This window comes from Zingiber officinale, chromosome 1B, assembly GCF_018446385.1.
Source record: "Zingiber officinale cultivar Zhangliang chromosome 1B, Zo_v1.1, whole genome shotgun sequence".
Classification (NCBI taxonomy): domain Eukaryota; kingdom Viridiplantae; phylum Streptophyta; class Magnoliopsida; order Zingiberales; family Zingiberaceae; genus Zingiber; species Zingiber officinale.
This window is the reverse complement of record NC_055986.1, coordinates 162,214,593-162,237,489: the sequence shown is the minus strand read 5'-3', so window position 1 is coordinate 162,237,489 and position 22,897 is coordinate 162,214,593. Positions and strand designations below refer to the sequence as shown.

Sequence of the window (22,897 nt, the reverse complement as noted above, 5' to 3'; positions counted from 1 at the left end):
AAATTGTATTTGGCTGTTAATTGGACTCATGACTACTATTTCCATCCGTTTACCTTTGACAATACGTACTCTGGATTTATTGGTCTGGGAAATAGAAGTGTACAATCTAGTTTTTGCCGGTCACTGTCTAATTTTTGTTTCTGTTTGGCTTCTTCTGGAAAAGAATCCAAAGGTCAGCTTCAGAATTTTCTTCTTGGGTGGCTTTTACATAATGCCAACTAAATCTAATTACTTCCATGTGGAAAATAAAGGGGCTTATGATATTTTTTTAAATATACAAATCAGTATTCTTATCACTCACCGTTATGGACACCATTATGCTACTAAGACATTTAGATCAAAGGAATTCTCATCTTAGTGAATGCATTCTATAATATAGCAAGTATAAATACTAGTGTCCCTAGTATATAAAGCACATAATTGTATTCATTACAGTATCCTTGATTTATTGCTTATTTGCAAAGATATAATGCATCCATTCTACTTCCCATTGTCCATGGTTATCATTATAGTTGTAAAACTTTTGCCATTGTTAACCTATTTGATTTGTTTCTATGCTGGATGTATACAGACACTAGATCTTCATAATTATAATTTTTCTCTCTTCTATTTGTTTCTTTGATGCTGAATGTAAATATTTTTCATTGTCAATGACCACCACATGAGAACACTGTGATGTTAGATTACTAACTAATTTTTAACTATTCTACCAAACAGTATACTTGTTTTATGGTACTTATCAAACCTTCACAATCCAGCAACATCCATTTTCTTATGTCTATTTGATTTAGAATGTTTTTGTGACTATATGGTGATATGCAGAACTTCACTTCATCTAAATCTGAAATTCCTCAACAATGGAAGAACATAATCAGCTATACATTCCCCAAGTTGCAGATGATCGAAAGCCAAAATATGGGATGGAATTCTCATCAGTAGAGGAGGCATTTTCATTCTATAATCAATATGCACGAGAATCTGGATTTAGTGCAAGGATAAATAATAACAAGAAAAATAAGATGACAAATGAAGTTGTCTGGAAAACATTTGTATGCTTTAAAGAAGGATATACAAATGATCAACGAAATAAACAAACAAAAGGTGATCTACGGACGAGGGAAAGAGCACGTGGCGAAATTAGAACTGGTTGTAAGTCAAAGATTTCACTTGTCAAGAAATAAACTGGACCTAATTGGGTTGTCACTAACTTTATGGAAGGTCATAATCATCCACTTTCGACTCCTTCAAAAGTGCATTTGCTACGCTCACATCGTAATGTTTCGACAGCAAAGAAAGCATTGACTCAACAGTTTTCAGAGGCCAATGTGCCAACTTGTCAACAAATGCGATTATTAGAGATAGAGTATGGAGGGCCTGAGCTGGTAGGTTGCACAGAAAGAGATATTAGAAACTTTGAGAAACAATTAAGGGATGAACAAAAGGGTATCGATGCTGAAACACTAATCGAGTTATTTGCATATGAGAAAGAGAAGAATTCAGCTTTTTTCTTTGATTACGAGACTGATTCAGATAACAGATTTAGTAGGTATTTTTGGGCGGATCATGTATCAAGGACGGCATACAATGTATTTGGTGATGTAGTTGTATTTGATACAACATATAACACTAACAAATATGGGTTAATTTTTGCACCATTTGTAGGAGTTAATCATCATCATCAGACAATTATTTTTGGTTGCGGCTTTATAAGTGATGAGAAAACTGAGTCTTTTGTTTGGCTGTTTAACAAATTCATGGAAGCTATGCCTAAAGGTGTACCAAATGTGATCATCACTGATCAAGATCCTGCTATAACGAAATCAATTGCTGAAGTTTTCCCTCAGACAGTGCATCGATATTGTTTGTGGCACATACTGAACAAATTTCCAGATAAATTAGACCCTTTGACTTTTCGTGAATACTACCAAAGCATAAAGAATGTCATTGGAAATTCTACCACACCTGATGAATTTGAGAATTCATGGGAAGAAGTTATCAAGTGTGCTAACTTGGAGAAAAATGATTGGTTGTCTTCGATGTATGAATTGCGACACAAGTGGGTGCCAGCATATTTTAGTCATATATTTTGTGCTGGAATGTCAAGTAGTCAAAGATCTGAAGGTTCACATGCATTTTTCAAGAGGTATGTTTTAAATAAGAATTCATTGATGGATTTTATAATCCGTTTCAATAGGGCACTGAGACACCAAAGACATAATGAGTTAGTTGCTGACCATATTGATATGAATGAGCTTCCCAGGATTAAGATAAACTGGCCAATGGAAACTCAAATGGTTAAGTTGTACACAAAAAAGAAATGGGTAGAGTTTCAAAGTGAAATAAGTGAGATCCATGGTTATTATGTGCAACAAGCATCTACGGGAGTTGACTCAGTGGTTTATCATGTGATGAAATTTCAAAGTAATTCTTCCTCCAAACCAAGGGTGCTTACGCATGACAAACAGAATGACAACATATTCTGTAGCTGTAGGAAATTTGAGTTCGATGGCATTCCATGCAGGCATATGTTAGCCTTTTTTCGTATCAATCAAGTGTTTCATTTGCCAGATAAATATATACTCAAACGATGGACACGAGATGCAAAGGTTGGAGCAATACATGCTTTGGGTAAGCAAAATTTCATTGATGATCCAGAAAGGGTTTTGATGTCAAGACACTCAAGGTTATCCATTAAAGCTTCAGTATTAATTGATGATGCATCTTTGACTGATGAGGGGGCAAACTTCTTGGATGAACAATTTGATTATATCTACAGCAAAATTCAAGAGATGAATACTAGTAAAACATGCGACAATGGGGGTCAAAAGAGGAAATCCATGGATAGATCTCATAATATTATTGATTCTTCTTTAGTAAGAACAAAGGGATGTGGGAAGAGACTAAAATCATCAAAGGAGAAGTCAACTTCAAAGTCCCGGTTATGTCGTGGATGTGGGCATCGAGGTGTGTCACATGACAAACGCAATTGTCCAAGTTTACAACAAGGGTATGTGTAGATTAATTCTATATATAGTTGTATGGTAATTTTATTTGCTAATCAATTATTTTTATTAAATTTGTAAATATAACGATGTGTTGATTGTCAGATCAACTATAGATAATCATCATAACAGCGATGATGACACATATGAAGAAGAATTGGCATCTATAGCTGGTACTATCAAAGTTTTTTTTATAAAATTATAGTAGTTGATTGATTGAGATATTGAAAGTAATAATTGTCTTTATTGTTGTAGGTTCAAACAATATGCACTAGGATAAAACTTTTGTAGATTCAATAACAAGTATGAGGCTGACGATGGTATTCTTCTTCAATGCTTTGCTTGTTATCTTCTCATTAGAGCATAGGGTTCCTACCGTTTAACAAAATTAGTTTTAAAATACTAATATTCAAAATTTATATATTTATACATTGGCATCCAATTTACTTTAAACAACAGTAGTTTTCTGCATTTTTGTATGCATATTTTTTTTTTGTAAATGGTAAATGCATTGTTCCACTATATATGTATATTTTTTTTCAAATGGATAAATGCATTATTTTATTACTGAAAACATGTGTATTTTTTTAGCTATTACACTTATGTTAGCTGGATTTATGCTTATGAATGCTCTCATTAACATTTGAGTGAACATTTTGTCCCTCAGGTCCTGATAATCTAGATAACTTGAGGAAGTTTGCAAAGCAATTCTAGAGACGATCACTTGAAGCTGCAGCATCTAAAGGTGGAGAAAATGATGATATCCCAGATCTAATGCTTGGAGAGACATTTGAGTCGGCTGCTTAATCTTGACGATGAATTTTTTATATATATTTCATATCATTTTTGGAAGCTTTAATTAAATGTTGCAATGATGGACAATTTTTTTTATCTGTTGGTGTTAATCTTTATCGCTTACTTTGAATTTTGATTGTAAATTGTAAATTGTAAATTCATTTATTCCCATATGCATAAGACAGTTACAATACATGAGTACTGTATTTACATCTCTTTGGTTTCTTGAGAAAAGGATCATATACAACAGACATGCATAAATTTCAAACAAAAATGCATTTCAATATCAACATCCACTACATTTTCAACCTACAATGTCATCATTCTTATTCCTTGGTAGCCAGCCTGTTTGCTCATTGAAACCAAGTCTTGAATGCCAAGATCAAGTGTGGGCAGTCATCGATGTTGCGAGTGGAAAAGCGTAAGCTCTGCTTCAACAAATCTTGAGAATCTGATAATGGAATGGTAGATATTATTCTCAGTCCTCTCCCGAATTCTGTGACTCATTCCAGCCATCTCGACATTACCTCCAGCACTTTCACTGATGGGTCCATAAGCATCAATTGCTAGGCCAGTAGCAATAGTGCTCAACATGCCTAATGCAGCAACAGCCATAGCATACATGGCAGCAAGACTGAAGCTAACAAATATGTTGATAGCGATTGCGAAAATGGGAATGATGATAGATTTGTATTCGAGAGCAAGCCGAAAGATAACATTGGTGGCAGCTCCAGTTAGACATGAATCAGCAACATCTTGAACCGGACTGTAAAATGAGAATAAGTACAAGGCATTATGTGTGAACTGTAAACAATGCCGAGCATTTAAGCTACAAAAGCACCCTTGCTATTGGCGTATACCAAAAAGTGCATGCAAGAGTAGATTGGAGATTAAAAAATAGACGTGCAACACCATATGGTAAAAAAAAAAAACTTACAGATCATGTTTTGGTAAGTATCAATTTTGAAGGATGTCTTTTTGGTAGAATGTTCAATAATGTTGATACTTGAATAGAGGAATGGGAACATTTATTTTTACCTATAGGCGTTGCTTGTGTACGTAGTATTCAGTGACATCCAATCACCAAGCCAGTCCATAACCCAATTGCCACACAGAAAAACAACTGCCTGTTCATCTCCAATAATTAGTATATTGAGAAACATAAAAAGCATCTGAGAACTGATTGATAAATGGAATAAAAAGCTTACCAGTTCTTAACCTGTTTTTGCTCGCTAAAGTTGAAAATAGTGAAAGATGATGGGAGGACCGCCCAAGTAACAATGGCAATGCCAATAGCCATGAGTGCAGTGGAGATGATGAGCTGCTTCTTCAAAGCAGGCTCAATCTCTTCTGTAGCCTTTGTCTCAAAGAAGTCAGTTGCGAAGAGAAAAGAAGTCAGTTGCGAAGAGAGTAGTTATCAGGCAAACTATGATAGCCATAGAACTAATTATGAGCAAAGGATAGCACATTGTAGTGAAATAAAGGTCGACCCCGAATGAAGAAATAGAGGCAACAACTAGTGCAATAGATGTTGATTCGGCATATTAGCCAAAAAGGTCAGATCCCATTCTGGCAATGTCACCAACATTGTCTGCTATCACCTGTAAGTTGTACAAAGGCGAAAGGATTAGAATGGGCATTTAGTAGCAAAACTGCTCTTACAGTACAATGTGTTGGGCAAACGCATGTGAAACATTTTGTGCATCGAACACAACGGTTAGCATGAGAAGCAAGGAAAAAAGGAAAAGCTGGATTTCTAGGGTCATCTTTGGGGATGTTCCTTTCGACCTTACCGACGAGATCAGCACCAACATCGACAACTTTTGTGTAAATACCACCACCCACTATGCCAAAAAGAGCCATGGAAGAGCCACCCAGACCATAACTAATAATGGATCGGCGAGCGAGGAACACCGAGGCTCTTGACAAACGACGACGGCAGCAACGAGGGACGGCCTCGCGCCAACGGGAAACGTAGAGCACGGCGTCGCGGCGAGGAACGCCGAGGAACACAGAGGCGAGGCGAGCCGAGGCGAGGCGAGCGAGGAGAGGAAAAGTTAGGTGCGTCGCGAGCGAGGATCGCAGAGCACGGCGTCGCGGGGAACACAGAGGCGAGGTGAGGAAACGGCGTGGCGGGGAACACAGAGGCGAGGGCGAGGAAAAGTTAGGTTTTAGAAAAGGAAAGGAAAAAATAAAATGACGTGGTTAAAAAATATGAGAGGTGGGAAAAAAATATATCCACCTGGCTTTGACGCGCACAGGAGCGCAAAAGAGGGCGCGTATAATATCAATACTGATATATATATATATATATATTTAATTACATAAATATCTGTATATTAAAATTATAAATATCAGCAACCTCTATATTTAGTAATAGACTAAAGAGTTTGATTTAATAATATTAATAATTCATATCGCTGATAATTTTAATTTGTTTCCAGTATATAAACTTAAAACACAGTTACAAAATTGTTTATCCTTTTCATTTTTTCCTGTGAATATATATTTTTATTAATTATTAAACTAAAATATAAAATATATCCAGTATATTATAATTTGAAACCAAGTCTATTAATATTAAGCTTATGGGATAATTCCTAATTTAGTCCCTCCTTATTTGACGTAGTCCCGATTTCATCCTTAATTTTTCAATTGATCAAATTTAATCCTCCAATTTTTGAACGTTTTCTCAAATTGATCCTTCCGTCCAAATCCCTGTTAAAATAGACGGAATGACTTGTTTAACCAGTGGAAGTGACCAGTTGCTTTTATTCTTACGCTATTTCCCTAATTCTGGAGTTGCCCTAAAAATCGCAAAGACTCACGCGTTGTTCATCGATGTAAGGAGAGGTGATGTATTTTTGCTACTATTGTCATTCTTTCTCCTCTCTACTTCCATTTCACCCTCCAATAGGTCTCCCCTCCCCTCCCCTCCCACCTCTCTTTGTTATTTTAATTTTAGCTTATCATTCATACAAATACAACTACGCAAGTACACTTAGATCAAAAACTCCTCCTTTGGTACATCCTTACTGGAGATTTTGGAGCAACTGCGACAAGTTAGGGCAACTTTTGTTGTGTTTGCTCTTCACGATAGGTATGCTCCTCCAATTCTGTAACATAGAAAACAAAAGGTTTCCGACAATGACATTTCCAAACTTCGTTTGTTGAGATTATGTAAAATATAAACTTCATTCACTCAATTTGTATTTGAATGAAATTGAATTTGTAAATGATTCTAGTCATGTGGCAAAAGGCGATTCGCTCGCCCCCAGCGCCCCCCGCCAACCCGTCCCTATGCCAATACGGAGGAGGTAATCACGGGTGGCTACTAGCCATTAGTGCAAATGGCCAAGACATGGGGGAGGTTTAAATGATTCTAGTCATGCTCAATGATATGAAGGGTAAAGTAATTCCATTATTTTCTTTTCCAAGCAGAGAGATAAAAAGCTAGTGAAGAACTCAAGCTAAGCTTCCATACATTGTAGAGTATTTTTATTCTCCGTGAAGTAGATTTGTTGATGTCACACTCGCTCTCCCCTTATTTAATGACTCAACGTAGTAAAATTTGCTTTGATCACACTCCAAATTATGGTAAAATATACACAAATGAAGTACTTAATGTTTTGCTAATTTACTATGTCATAATTTTCATTAATTCATTAAGTTATTAATTATTAATTGTTCATATTTTTCTAGGACTTTGTGGTGAACCAGATTTCCTTATAATTAAGTTTTAGTATAATAGGGAGATGAAATCTACTCTTCATGATAAAAAAATATATCGGTGGACAATTCGATTATTTTGACTATGTTGATAGGGATATTTTAGGGATGATTGAATTGTGGGGCTATGCCGAGGATATAGGCTATAAAGGCAAGCAATCTATCAAATTTTAGCATAAATTTGGAGAAACATTGAAAGATGGAAGAAATTTGGAAAATGACACAGATGTTTTGGATATTATTCCCCATATTCCTAGTAATTATGAGGTTGAAATATACATTGAACAGAATGATGGTCAGACGAGGTTGGGGAGCATACTGATTAGGATGGAGAAAGATGTCAAGGAATCTGAGATAGATAATATCAACAAAGATGTTGATGAATTTGAAGAAAGTGATTATGATTTTGATGAAAATGATAGGTTGTTTGAAACTTTTATGGATTATGATGCAGGAGTCAGTAAAGAGAAAAACATGACTAGTGATGGACACATTTATGATGAGTTACGTTACTTCATATGATTGTGGCAAAAGACGAATACGCTCTCCCCCAGCGCCCCCGCCAACCCGTCCCAAGGTCAACACGGAGGAGGTAAATCACAGGCGGCTACTAGCCTTTGGAAAAGTGACTAGCACATAAGGAAGGTATTTACCTCGGCTTTGTCGAGATTCGAACCCCAGACCTCATTGTGGCAACATCTCATGTACTAGCCACTAGACCCATCTGAGGGGACGAGTTGCTTCATATGATGCAACAACATGAAGGGGATGTTGATTGTGTGAATGATGATGGTTTTGGAAATCCATTAACTTCTAATGATGATGATGAAATACGAGATTTTCCTATTTATGATAAAAATACTGATTCCGAAAACCCACAATTGAAGCTTGGGCTGATTTTTAATTCGAAGAAAGAAGTAAAATTTGCAATTGAGAGTTATTGCATCAAAAAAGGAATGTTAGTTATGTTTGTAAAGAATGATGGCAAGAGGCTTAGAGCAAAATGTTGAAACAATGATTGTGGATGCAAGAGAGAAATCAATAATTGAAATATTTGAAGCAATCAGAAATTTGTTGATGCGGCGGTTTCAGTTAAATCGTGAGAAGGCTGAAAAATGGAATACAAGAAACTGTCCAAGGATAAGAGCTATCTTAGCTAAAATTTCTTTAGAGGCTATTAAACTTATTCCTATGAAATCATATGATATGCACTTCCAAATTAAGGCAACAAACAGTCAAGAGCAGCACATAGTGGACATTTCTACAAATTCTTGCAGTTGTAGACAATGGGATTTGACAGGTATTCCATGCAAGCATGCATTATGTGCACTTTGGTGTAAACATGAAGACGTTGAGGCTTTTGTTAGTCACTACTACAAGACTGAAGCTTACAAGAAATATTATTCAAGATCAATAATGTCGATTAATGTGCCTGATTTGTGGCCAGATTGTCTGTTTCCACCTCCACTTCCTCCAGTTAATAATAAGAATAAAGCTGGAAAACCGACCAAATTGAGAAGAAGAGAACCTGACGAACCTCCAGCAAAATGTCATACCAAATTGAAAGCTCCACATAGACAAAACAAATGCAAAAGATGTGGCCATTTAGGTCATAATCAAAGGGCTTGTACAGATGACAGAAACACACAACAAGAGGCAAATTCATAGCAAAGTAGTGTCCAACCAACAAACATCGATTCGGTACACAATACAAGGGAGAAATTACAAGTTAGTTAAAAACATTCTATGAAAATAGTTTCTTAAAGTTTTGTTAACAATTGTAAAATTGAATACAGGTGAAGAAACCAAATAGAATTGAGATACAGATTGGAGGGAGCTCGAACACCTTATCTAATGTGAATGTAAGTTTACTTAGTTTCATTTTATGCTTTTGCTTCCATGTATTAAACTATTAAACATATTGTTGAAATGAATTTAGGTGGATCAATCTACCATCATTCAAACACCAGTGTTTGTCAAAGGTGGTAGAAATTACATCACAATCTCCAGACTTCGATCGATATCAAGTGATTTAAGAAGACAAGTTCAATCAATGTCTCAACCAGTGTCAAAGCTTAGGTCTGGCCCAAATATCTCGAAGAAGAGAATAACTTCATCACAGTCTTCTGTCATCAAGAAATGATCATTGCTTGTTATATGAATTTTGGATTTTTACTTTTGGTGCTGGTGGTTGTTGTGTATTGATACTGGTGGATATTTTGGTGCTTATGGTTGTACGATATTTTAGTGTTGGAGTTTATGTTTTGGAATGATGAATATATGTTTTGGTGAGTACTTTACATGGGGAACTTGCCCATTATTAGTTTTCTTCTAACCTCTTTTGTATAAAGGTAAAATGAATCTTTTAACACACATAGACTACTTCTCGATTCAAGCAATAAAATGTTAGCACATTAGCTTTATACAAACCCATTTTATTTAAATTCATCAAGAAGCATATCTCACTTTGCACGTGCTATGGCAGAGAGAACCTATCGCATAGCCTTCTGGTTTATTTGTTTAAAATACAAAAAAAATTCATTTCTATGGTAATTAAAAGTTTTAAAAAAACCATATCACTTGCATATTTCCTAAGATAAAAAAGACCATTAAATATTAAAACCATAACTAATAGATCATTCAGTTAGGTAATAAGTGATACAACACAAAGGGTTAATATCTGAAAACAACATTAACTAATAATACAATTGAGTAGTAGCAATAACAAGTTCCATCATCATCACAAGTGCAAGGATTCAAATATCGTATCCATCTCTTCGTATATCTTCGCAACTCTTGCTGTATGATCGCGATTCTCACGTTTTAACTCTAGTTGAGCATCTTGTAGCTTAGCAATTTTTTTCAGATTCATTAGGTGTTGTACTTGAACTTGAACTAGAATTTGAAGTTGAAGTCAAAGAATTGTTGTTACTGAAAGCAAATGAAGCAGTTGCGGGTTGTTTCGACTGTCTTTAAAAATGCACCATAAGCTTTCTCTGCCTCTTCTCTGCTCCAATATGATTTGTGTAAAGCACCACTAAATTTATTCACTTCATTATGTGTTTCTGCCCAACTATCATAAATATCAGGTTTACGTCCAACAAATACAACATATGTTTTGCCCTACATCATAAATATATTTAAAAGAACATTATTTCCAATGAGAGAAAGTATAAATTGCGTTAAAAGATTAAAATTTTCAAAAGGCTCACCATTTTAACACGAGTCACCTTAACAAGTTCAACTATGTCTGCATAATATAATCAATACATAGTTAAAATTTTTAAATGTAAACATAAAAGCTACAATAAAATAATAGCCAAAATTACTTCACAGTGCTTAGTGAGAGAGTATATCTGTATATGGCATCGTGATCAAACTTCCAACTGTACAAACTTTTAAAGCTTCCCTTTTGCACTTCGAAAACAAAATAACATGACTAGCATATTTTTTTTCTTTTGCAAAGTGGGGCACAGAAATTGAATCGGTGTAGCCTCGTGAGAAGATTGGACAGAGTAAATCTTTTTGAGAAAAATGAGAGAAAGTGAAACTCAGTGAGATTAAATTCTACCAAGTGCCTATAGCAATCAATCATTGACGAAACTCGGTGACAGATGAATGATAAGCTTGACGAAACTCGGTGACAAATGAACGACAAGCTAAAATTAAAATAACAAAGAGAAAATGGTGGAAGGAGAGGGGAGATCTGTTGAAGGGTGAAATGGAATCAGAGAGGAGAAAGAATGGCAACAGCAGTAAAAATATGCTATCTCTCCTGAAATCGCTGAACAAGGCGTTAGTATCTCCTTCTAGGTCATCTCCAGAATGGGGAAATAACGCAACAATAAAAGCAACACATAGGTCACTTCCACCGGTTAAACAAGTTTTCCCGTCTATTTTAACGGGGATTTGGACGGAAAGATCAATTTGGAAAAACGTTCAAAAATTGAAGGACTAAATTTGATCAATTGAAAAATTAAGGACAAAATTAACACCACGTCAAATAATGAAGAACTAAATTGAGAATTAACCCTTAAGCTTATTAAATTTTTATATTAGCTAGAAGAAGGATAAATAAAGATAAAAGATATCTTAATTTGAGAGGATATGCATTTAGATTTTAAAAGCAAATTATCTTTAAGAATAATGTATTTTTTTGAATTACACATCATCATATTCATATCTATATTTAGCAAATTTTCCGATGATATAATTACTAAATACAGTTAGAGAAGTCGTTTTTCCGGTAACTCTGAACACGATAAATAGACTCCACAGCCACTTCCCGCTCAAAATCCACCGCGCGCCGAGTTAATCATAAACCAAAATGGCTGCCGGAACTTCATCGTGGCTCGACAACATCGCACCCGAGATCGCAAGCAAGCTCCATTCCGACGTCGAAGCCGTCGCCCGATTCGCCACCGACTACGGCGGCATCATCAGTGCCGCGCCTCCGGCGGCCGTGTTCCGCCCCTCTTCACCGGAGGACATCGCGGCGCTCATCCGTTGCGCGAACGGCGCTGACTCCCCGTTCTCCGTCGCTGCCCGCGGCAACGGGCACTCCACCCACGGGCAGGCCTTCGCGCCCGGCGGCGTGGCCATCGACATGGCGGAGCTCCGCGGCGGAGGGCAGCGGATCCGTGTGTCGGCGGAGGAGTCGTACGTCGACGCCGGCGGGGAGCAGCTCTGGATCGACGTGCTGGAAGAGACGCTGAGCCACGGAATGTCGATGCGGTCGTGGGTGGACTACTTATACTTGACGGTCGGCGGCACGCTGTCGAACGCCGGTGTCGGCGGCATGGTTTTCCAGCACGGGCCGATGGTCTCCAGCGTGCTCGAGTTAGACGTCATCACCGGAAAGGGTGAGATGCTAACGTGCTCTCCGAAGTTGCACTCAGACTTATTCAACGGAGTCCTCGGCGGACTCGGCCAGTTGGGCGTCATCACCCGAGCTCGGATCAGTCTCCGCCCAACGCCGGCGAAGGTCCGATGGCTGAGGCTGTTCTACACCGACTTCGACAGCTTGACAAGGTAATTAATAGCAATTATCATTATTTTTATATAATTATCGTAATATATTATTATTCCATATATTACTTTGATCAAAAGATCTTCGAATCCTAAAAATAGTCTTTTGTAAAAAATAAAACAAAAATCATGGACAATGGATTCTTTTTCAGAACCTCGTATATTAATTATCGCTTGAATCGGACCAAACTAAATATTTGTTAGGTCAAGCTATTATTCTCTTATTCCCTCGAATCTATGGAATGGAGTAAGACATCAATTTTTCAATACGATCAACTATGTTTATGGCATAATTGGCTCCTTTGAAAAGCATTGGCGCATGCGTAAACGAGCTGCTCTGTCAACTGAGCTATAGCCCTTGTTATAGATATCTTAATATATAGACAATTTTTTGTCAAGTTAGATATTTCATAATTCCACATGATAACTCTCTGATTTATTTATTTTATTTAAATTTAACAGAAAGAAATTAATATTACTTGAAAATCTATTCTATCTATAATCTCCACAGCACTGCCCTTTTTTTATATTACTTTGATAATATTACCATATTTATCAATTATTTTATCTCTGTGTTTCAACACAAGTGACCAAGAGTTCCTGATCTCGCTGAGAGACAAAGTCGGGTTCGACTACGTGGAGGGGCAGGTCCTCCTGAACCACCAGCAAGTCGACGACCCCAACTTCTTCTCCATCAAAGAAGCCGAGAGAATCAACCAGCTCACTGCCGAGTTCAACGCAATGTACCTCTTGGAAGTAGCCGTGTTCTTCGACTCTACGTCCTTGGTGGATCAGGTACAATATCATATTCTAAATGTATTAAGGAAGATCTAATTAGTCCTTTAATTAACAACTCCATGTGTTGTGTATATAATCTGATGATCGATCACAGAAAGTCGAGGGCTTGCTGAAACAGCTGAGCTTTGTCCCTGGCTTTGCCTTCAGTAAGGACGTGAGCCATCTTGAATTCCTGAACAGAGTCTACACCGAGGAGGAACATAGAAAAAGCTCCATGGCCGTCGACCCCAGCAAAATCCGCCATCCATGGCTCAATCTCTTCGTGCCCAAGTCCAGAATCCGAGACTTTCAGACTGGAGCCGAAGGGATCCTCCAAAACATTAACCCTACGGGCGTTGTATTACTCTACCCCATGAACAGGAATAGGTATATACAATATCTTCCTCCATAGTTAATCAATTAGTTAATTAGCCAGAGTATGCATGCTAATTAATTACTTGCAGGTGGAATGAGAACATGACTGTCGTAGTCCCTGATGAGGACGTCTTCTATAGTGTAGAGTTTCTTTGGACTTCCACAGAGGAGGACTGGAAGAACCTTGAGGCCGGTAACAATGAAATATTAGGGTTTTGCCATCGACAGGGCGTCCAAGCAAAGCAGTATTTAGCTCATTATAAATCGCGAACCGATTGGATGGAACACTTTGGAGAAGTTAAGTGGAAAAGGTTTATGCAGTTGAAGCAGACATATGACCCAAAGGCACTACTGTCACCAGAACAACATATATTTACTAATTAAGTAAATTGAACATCAAACTAAGCACGTAATTAATGCATGCAAAGCAGTCAGCAATTATATATCTATACACGCTGTGTACGTGTAATTAATTATGATACATATAAATAATTTTTCTTATTGCATGTGTATTAATCCTAACGTAAACAAACAAGTAGTTTACTCCGGAAAAAACAATCAAATTGGAACATTTTCTTAGCACTATTGATCGAATTATTATAAGTTATATTTTAAAATATATATAAAAAGAGTAAAATAATATACATTATAAATGTAATAAATTTTTAAAATATTTTACATTTAAAATTAAAATATAAATTTTCAAATAATTTTCAAGTTTAAGAGTAAATTTTTTTTAAAAAAAAATAACTTTAATATAAATAAAAATATACTAATTTTTGAATAAAAAATGATCATATATGTCAAGACTAATAACACTACAATACTCGTTAGAGCTAATCTTAATGGCCTAGGATGAGATTTAATTTTAACTAATTAAAAGGTAGCATTCTTCTATCTCTCACGCATGGGCACTCATCTCCTCTCTATTTCTTGACCTCTTCAATAGAAATATCTTGGTGTATCTTTAAGATTTCATACTTTATTTATTTTATTTGTGTGTGTTCTAATTGTCCAAGTAAAGTGAAAATATTGCATATTGTATTTTACTAGTCTACAAAATCAGTCATTAAAATTCAAAGATACATATTAGAAATAACTAATCAATACATCGATCCATTATCTACAATGCCCTCTCATAGTCGGTCAAATACAATTATGCAATTAAAGAATAAAGTATATATTTATAAGAAATATTCCTGAGATATAACTATAAAAGATCAATAAATAATAAGTCACTCTTTTTATGTATGCAAATGCAAGTCCCATAAGTCTATTCATACAAGATCCGGTCAGCAACAGGAAATCTTGACAAAATCTGATAGAATCTCTCGAGGATATCTAAACATATGACTGAGCAAATTTAGTACTCCTTCAAGTTGCAATCAGCTATCAAGTAAGGTGCTAGGTCAGGCCAAAGTCCAACTAAAGTATTCTTATATGATGCATTATTGTCAATTATGAAAAACAAATGAAGATTCAAAAATCAAGTAAGGACTGTTTGCATCTTTTGTGATCATATTTCTCATTACGTGGTGGCTACGTACTAGATAAGATTTATTTTGAACAGTTGATGTTATTTCATTTTCTCGGTAGATCTCATGCGACAAGGTGTGGATTCTGAAGAGGATCTTTTTAATTGACAGGAGAAAAATTGACATTTGACAAAAGATAGAATTCTCTATAAATTTCACGTTTTAATTTAATAAGCAAAGTGGGGATTCATTAATTATTAATTGCATGCAAGATACACGTTGACTTACTTAGATATTTAATATAATTAAAAGTCATATAAATTTTGGAAATGGAACAACAAATCTTAAGAACAATATTGTAGATCGAACCAAAGATTGCGCGTGATCTTTGAGAAAGATGAGTGGGTTTTTTTATTCAGCCATTATATCGTTATAATTCAATCGTTTTACTAAAGACAAGTTTACTTTTATTTAGAAAGTTAACAGAGGCAAAAAATGACTTGTGTTTTTGATTTTTTTTTTAAAGATATCTATATTTTTTATTTTAAATAAATTATCGGGTATAATCTTTATCAGATTACACGTTAATTAGTGCATCTTTTTTTTGTTAGGGTTTAGTACGTGAAACTCGTATACATATAATTATATAATTCAATTATTATATAAAAAAAAATGGGTTGAATTTATGTTTTTTTTTTTTTACTTCAAAATGGATTATTAGAAACATTCAATGGCATACGTACCCCACAAGCTTCAAGCATTTAAGCCACGTTAGCCGTCCCATATAGACAAATATGTACAAGTATGAATACTATTAAAAATAAAAAAAAAAAGAATATTTTTTTAGAAAAAATAAAAGTTAGTCGTGTTACATATATAGATAGATCAATTTAAAAAAAACACAAAAAAAAAACAAAATGAGTTTGTCGCATATCATGCATGGACTTTGCTTGTTAATAGTTATAAACCAACTAAGAGAGGACGAAGTCAATATTGAGGAAGTCTCCCATGGCGTGAAGCATCCTTATTAGTTTGTTGGAGACTTTAAAGTCTCTATCAACTGAGCAAATTCTCCTCTCTAATTTCGTGAAACAAACAAGAAAATAAATGATCAATTACATTTTCATTATTAATTAAAAATGAACCGGCCTATTAAATCGTTGAATAATGGTAATTAAGTTGAATTGAAAACAATGAATTAGAAAATTGCTCATTAGAACACAAATGACATATGACAAGCAACAATTTGTGTTGAATTGTTGAACTATATGCTTCTAATTACATCATTCATTTTTGACTATTTTTGAGTCACTTTCTAAATAAAAATACGTATTCGGTTCAATCGTTAGAAATAAAAGAGTACACAGCATGTAATCTTATATGTGAAAATCGATAATAGACTTTGGATATTATCCAAAGTAATAGATAAATATTTACCGAAGTAGACGTACGTGAAGTAAAAGGGTTATTATTTTACTTCGGCACATGATTACCGAAGTCTATCATGTTGGTGCAATCTTAGGTCAAGGTTGACCTGGTTGACCTGACTCGAGTTGTGTTTTGATGTTTGACGATGTTTGACGAGAAGAGAGTTGTATTCTTGATGTTTGACAAGAATAGGTGTTTGGGAGATTGTAGGTGCAACCTTAGGTCAAGGTTGACCTGGTTGACCTGATTGGAGAAAAGTCCAAGCAGGTAGTTTGGCACGCGGAAAGTCCAAGCAGGGAGCTTGGCACGAGGGAAAGTCCTGGTGAGTGAAGCCAGGCAGTGGGAAAGTCCTAACTGGGATGTTAGGCAGTGTGGAAAGTCCTGGTGAGTGAAGCCAGGCAGTGGGAAAGTCCTAACTGGGATGTTAGGCAGTTGGAAAGTCCTGGTAAGTGAAGCCAGGCAGTGGGAAAGTCCTAACTGGGATGTTAGGCAGTTGGAAAGTCCTGGTGAGTGAAGCCAGGCAGTGAGAAAGTCCTAAATGGGATGTTAGGCAGTGTGAAAACCCTAGTGAGTGAAGCTAGGTGAAAGTCCTGGTGAGTGAACCCAGCCAGGTAGAAATCCAGATGAATCAAGGTTGACTAGACACCTGGTGTTGGGAAGTCCAGGTAGGTCAAAGGAGTGACTGGATACTTAGCACAAGGAAATCTAGATGGGTCAAGGGTGACCGGACATCTGGTGGAAGTTCAAGTGGGTCATGGAGGATCAGACACTTGGCACGAGACGGTAAATCTAAGTGGGCCAAGGTTGACCAAACACTTGGCATGAGAAGAAAAGTCCAAGTGGGTCAAAAGGTTGACCAGACACTTGGTGAAGAAGTCCCAGCATGTCAAGGTTGATAGGATGCTAGGCACGAGGAGTCCCAACAGGTCACGATTGACCGGATGTTGGGTTTGGGAGCCCTAGACTTGACTCTAGCAAGCAAGGGTTGGTCAATTTGATCAAGTGATAAAATTAGAAGAAGCCCGATCGGTCTACGGACCGATCGAAGGTTCCCGATCGGTCTGTGGACCAATCAGGATGTTTCTGATCGGTCCATGGACCGATCAGGGACGGAACAGAAGCGAACCGATCAGGATGTTGCCTGAACGGTCCACAGACCGATCAGGGTTCTAGCCGTTGTGACGCAACGGCTAGTTTCTTCGCTGTTTCTTCTTCGCAGGTATAAGGAGACGAGGGCATCTTCTGTGCAGAACTCTCTTTTCTTTTTCCTCCTTAGAACTTCTGTTCTGCTGCTGAAGTTTCAGCTTCGACTGAGCTTTGTTGAGCTCACTTCCGAAGCCCCGCGTGAGCTTCTTTCGGCTGAGCTGCTTGTTGGCATTCGTCCGTGAAGTTGTTGCTTCCAGGACTTCAGTCGACGACAAGAAGGCAAGCTTGTATTGTTACATTCATTGTATTTACTTCTTGTATTCTATCTTGCTGTTGCGAGTTATTGTGGCGAGGTTTCTCCACCCACAAGGAGTATCTATTAGCCGGGTTTCCGGGGACTCATCCACCGACGGATTGGTAGGCTTCGTCCACCTTACGGACACGCCGAGGAGTAGGAGCCCTAATCTCCGAACCTCGTTACATCCTTGTGTTAAGGTTTGGTTTCTTCTCTTTCGTTTCTTTGTATTTTCCGCTGCGCTAACACGTTTTGTAGAAAGAAACGACGATTGGGGTCGGCTATTCACACCCCCCCTCTCTAGCCGAGTACGAACGATCCTAACAAGTGGTATCAGAGCGAGGCCGCTCTTCGACGGATCAACACCCGGGGGAGCACGGGCTAGAGATGGATCTCTATGGAGAAGATGTCACGATTCAACCCTTCTACGAGTCTCACGACAACTTCACATATTGGAAGGTAAGGATGATGTATTTTCTTAGGACTAATATGTTAAATTGGTTTTGTGTACAAGAAGGGTTTTCCCCTCCGATGGATGAGGAAGGAAAACCTATCAAGAAGAAGGAGTGGACGAAAGAGCAAATCCGACAATCCGAAATCAATGACGAGGTAACAAAAATTATTGAATTTGCTTTACCTAATAATGTTTTGTGCAAGATAGATAGGTACAACAACGCCAAGGAATTGTGGAACAATTTGGCAAAATTTCATGAAAAGGAGCCTAGTGAGCCAAGTAGCTCACATCATGGAGGAAGCGAATTGGGAGTTGAGGGCTACTCAACATCCAAGGAAGAAGAGGAGGAGAGCTCTTGTTCAAGATCGGAGCAAGAAGAGGCATCTACCTCCGGAAGGGATGAAGAAGAAAGCTCATCTACATCCACAACCCTAGGTAACTCAAACACTGTGATTTCAAGCAAAATACACATAATGTGTTTTGAGTGTAGGAAGTTTGGGCACTACAAGAGTAAGTGTCCAAAGAGGGTTAGAAAGACTCCACCGGCACCAAAGGTCAAGGAAGCCGGAGTCCCGACATGCAAGAGCAAGAAGCACGTGGTGTGCTTCCAATGCAAGCAACGGGGACACTATAGGAGTCAATGTCCAAGGGGGAGGCAACCTCACAAGGATAAGAGGCCAAACACATGTAAAGGGGGAGCTAAGGCAAACCCTAAGGTAACATTTAAAGCTCATTCTTGCAATTCTAGTAGGATGCATACTAGTAGTCTTATTGCCATTGTCAATAATGATAAGCATGATAACACTAGAAATCGATACATGTGCTTAGGAGCCAAGCATGTTAGCCTAGATAAGAACAATTCTAGAAATGCTAACCCTAGAATTAACTCATCTAAGGCTAAGGAAAATCTAGATAGAAATCCCAAATCATCTAGACACATGCCTAGGAATACCTCAAAGAAAAATGATAAATCAAAACTTGAGGTATTAGAGAAAGAAAATCAAGTCTTGAGGTCAAGACTTGACTCTCTAGAAAAGGCTCTTAAGGATTTGACTCTAGGGTCTAGGGGTCAAAAACCCAAAACCAAGGACAAGAAAGGTTTGGGTCACAAACCTAAGTCCCAATTGGTCAAGCCCACTTATCATAATGTTTCATTCGATTATGGAACAAAACCTAGGGCTAGGAAGACCATTACCAAGGTCACAAGGGGAGTCACCCCTATAGTTGACCTTGATGAGACCCAAATGACCAAGGGTTTAAAGCCTAAGAGGGTCATTAGGAGGGTTGCTAGGGAAGTTATCCCTAGTGAATATTTAGTGAACCCAATGAGCTCTAATAGGTATTGGGTTCCTAGGAGCATCTTCTCTACCCCATAGATAGGTTAGAGAGTGTCAACTCCGATTAGAAGGGTAGTTAACCCAACTTTGAGGAAATTAACATTCAAGGAGCATTTTCAAGGTTTTGAGAACTTTTGAAAATGAAATGGAATTATCATTTACTCCTTTGAAGAGTTAAATGTGCCTAAAAGATTGGAAATTTCATTTTTAATCTCAATTGGCACAATTTGGGAAAATCTAGAGAACTCTCGAGGAAAAATGAAACATGCCAAGTTTTGAGGATAAATTTGATCTTTAAGTGGCATGAATTAATCTAGAGTTCAAGAAGTGTCAAAATTAGGATTTTGGCATTTTGGGGCAATCTAGGATTAAATGTGAAGTTAGCCAAGTGGTTAAGGATACTTAGATAGGTAATCTAGGTATATTTATTTATGCTAAATCTTGTCATGATTGTTTGCCTTCACATGTCATGACATCATGTTTAGTTTTATTATCATTTGAAATGTCATGATAATGCTTAGGCTAGTTTTTATGTCATGTTTATTTAAGTTTCAAACTTTATGCCATGACATCATGACATTGGCATATGTTTTCATTTATGATACCATTTTATGCCATGTCATCATCTCTTGCATTAATAATCAATTGAATTGATTTAAGGATGAAAAACACATTTTGATATTGAGATCAAATTTGTGTTTAGAAAATGCATGAGACCTTAGTCTAAGATACCTAAACCCATATCTCACATCAAAATTGCCATGGATGTGTTTGATACACTTTAGATGTGTGTGAGATATTAGGATCATGAATTAGGATCAAGGTGCATAGTTCTTGTACCTAGATGAGCCTAATTCAAGAAATGGAGGATCATAGGGAAAGCTTGTGTACAAGTCATGTACATTTAGCCCTAAGATTATGGTCCTAAATTAAAAGGTTTAAAATCATTTTGAAATTGATTTGGAAAACCTTGATGAAGCCATCTTAGTGATTGCATTCATCATTGAACATTGTGATACAAAGTTGAGTTAAACTTGAACTATTTCAAAGTTTTTGAACTTTGTATCAAGATTGAAAAATGGAAGTTATTTTCATAGAAAACTATTTTTCCATGATAGTATATGTTATGAGGAATGTATCCTCAAAATTTCACAATTTTTCGAATTTTCTGAAATTTTCTAGGAGTTTCTGAATTTCGGGAAGGAAATTTCAGAAATCTCCTGTCAGAGTCTGGATCGGTCCGGGGACCGATCCAGGGAAATCTGATCGGTCTGCGGACCGATCCAGATTGTGGATCGGTCTGCAGACCGATCCAGAAGATCCGGAGAGCTTGGTGCGATGCGGTGAAGGCCTGATCGGTCCGGTGACCGATCGGTGACGATCCAATGCGATCAATGAAGGGTCTGGGGACCGATCCAGGGGGCTTTTTGATCGGTCTGAGGACCGATCAGTGCGTGCCAGTTTCTGATTTTCAGCATGTGTCTGAAATTTCAGTTTTTGGGAGTTGAGTTTCGGGTTTCTAAAGGTTTGAAACTCTCCAAGACATTGTTGGTGCAATGGTCAAGGGGGAGTTGACCTTTAGGGGGAGTTTTTACTCCTTAAGACTTTTGAGGATTAGTGACATGGGATTGTCACTAAATTGAGTGTTGAGTTTAGTTTCAAGGGGGAAATTAAGGGTTTCAATGAAAGGTATGGGACTTTCATTAGGAAGAAACTCTTGACCTTGATTCTCTCTTTTTGATGTGTGTCAAAAAGGGGGAGAGATGTCCCAAGGGGGAGAGTGTAGGTTTTGGAAGACTGTTCAAGGAAGAACATTGGAAAACCTAAGTTAGGTTATCGGGTTAACCTAACTTGATTTTGGATTTTGACATGGGAAGATTGTTGGTGCAATCTTAGGTCAAGGTCGACCTAGTTGAGTTGTATTTTGATGTTTGACGAGAAGAGAGTTGTATTCTTGATGTTTGACAAGAATAGGTGTTTGGGAGATTGTAGGTGCAACCTTAGGTCAAGGTTGACCGGTTGACTGATTAGGGAAAAGTCCAAGTAGCTTGGCACGGGAAAGTCCAAGCGGGGAGCTTGGCACGAGGAAAGTCCCGGTGAGTGAAGCCGGGTAGGGAAAGTCCTAGCTGGATGTTAGGCGGTGTGGAAAGTCCCGGTGAGTGAAGCGGCGGTGGGAAAGTCCTAACTGGATGTTAGGCAGTGGAAAGTCCCAGTGAGTGAAGCAGGCGGTGGGAAAGTCCTAACGGGATGTTAGGCGGTTGGAAAGTCTCGGTGAAGCCTGACTGGGAAAGTCCTAACGGGATGTTAGGCGGTTGAAAGTCCCGTGAGTGAAGCCGGGGCGGTGAGAAAGTCCTAAATGGGATGTTAGGCGGTGAAAACCCTAGTGAGTGAAGCTAGGTGAAAGTCACGGTGAGTGAACCCAGGAAAATCCGGATGGATCGGGGATGATCGGACTTCGGTGTTGGAAAGTCCAAGTAGGTCGGGAGTGATCGGATACTTGGCACGAAGAGAAAATCCAGATGGATCGGGGATGATCGGACATCCGGTGTGGAAAGTCTAAGTGGGTCAAAGGGATTGACCGGACACTTAGCGGGAGTGCTAGCAGGTCAAGGGTGACGGATGCTAGGCATGATGTACCAACAGTCAGGTTGACCGGATGTTGGTGTGGAAGCCTTAGGTTTAGGGTCGAGAAGTTTGGATCGGGCTGCAGACCGATCCAGATGGCTCCCGATCGGTCCGGTGACCGATCAGGATCGATCCCGTTCGATGGTTACGATGGGTCAGGCCGATCGAGAGGAGATCGACAAACTAGCAGAGAAGAGAAGCATGATCGGTCTACGGACCGATCGAGAGGTTCCCTGATCGGTCCAGCGGAGGTTGCCTGATCGGTCCATGGACCGATCAGGACGAACTGATCGGTAAGCTTCTCTGATCGGTCGTGGAGACCGATCAGACCTGATCGGTCCACGCACTAGCCGTTGTACGCAACGGCTAGTTTCTTCGCCGTTTCTTCTCTTCGCGGTATAAGGAGACGAGGCATCTTCCGGCAGAACTCT

At 38.0% G+C, this 22,897-nt stretch overlaps 2 protein-coding genes and 1 pseudogene across 2 annotated transcripts; 2 read left to right on the top strand and 1 right to left on the bottom strand.

The window, feature by feature from the left end:
- Positions 1-4,193: 4,193 nt before the first annotated feature.
- On the bottom strand, positions 4,194-6,699 carry LOC122044043 (annotated as a pseudogene).
- A 1,808-nt stretch (positions 6,700-8,507) lies between these two features.
- LOC122044034 lies at positions 8,508-9,669 on the top strand. Its single transcript, XM_042604583.1, has 3 exons — positions 8,508-9,182; positions 9,323-9,388; positions 9,466-9,669. Exons 1-3 carry the CDS (start codon positions 8,508-8,510, stop codon positions 9,667-9,669), a joined length of 945 nt encoding a protein of 314 aa, XP_042460517.1.
- A 2,184-nt stretch (positions 9,670-11,853) lies between these two features.
- LOC122044023 (cytokinin dehydrogenase 10-like) lies at positions 11,854-14,090 on the top strand. Its single transcript, XM_042604574.1, has 4 exons — positions 11,854-12,557; positions 13,142-13,349; positions 13,447-13,718; positions 13,796-14,090. The coding sequence occupies exons 1-4, from the start codon at positions 11,854-11,856 to the stop codon at positions 14,088-14,090; spliced, it is 1,479 nt and encodes a 492-aa protein (XP_042460508.1).
- Positions 14,091-22,897: the final 8,807 nt, after the last annotated feature.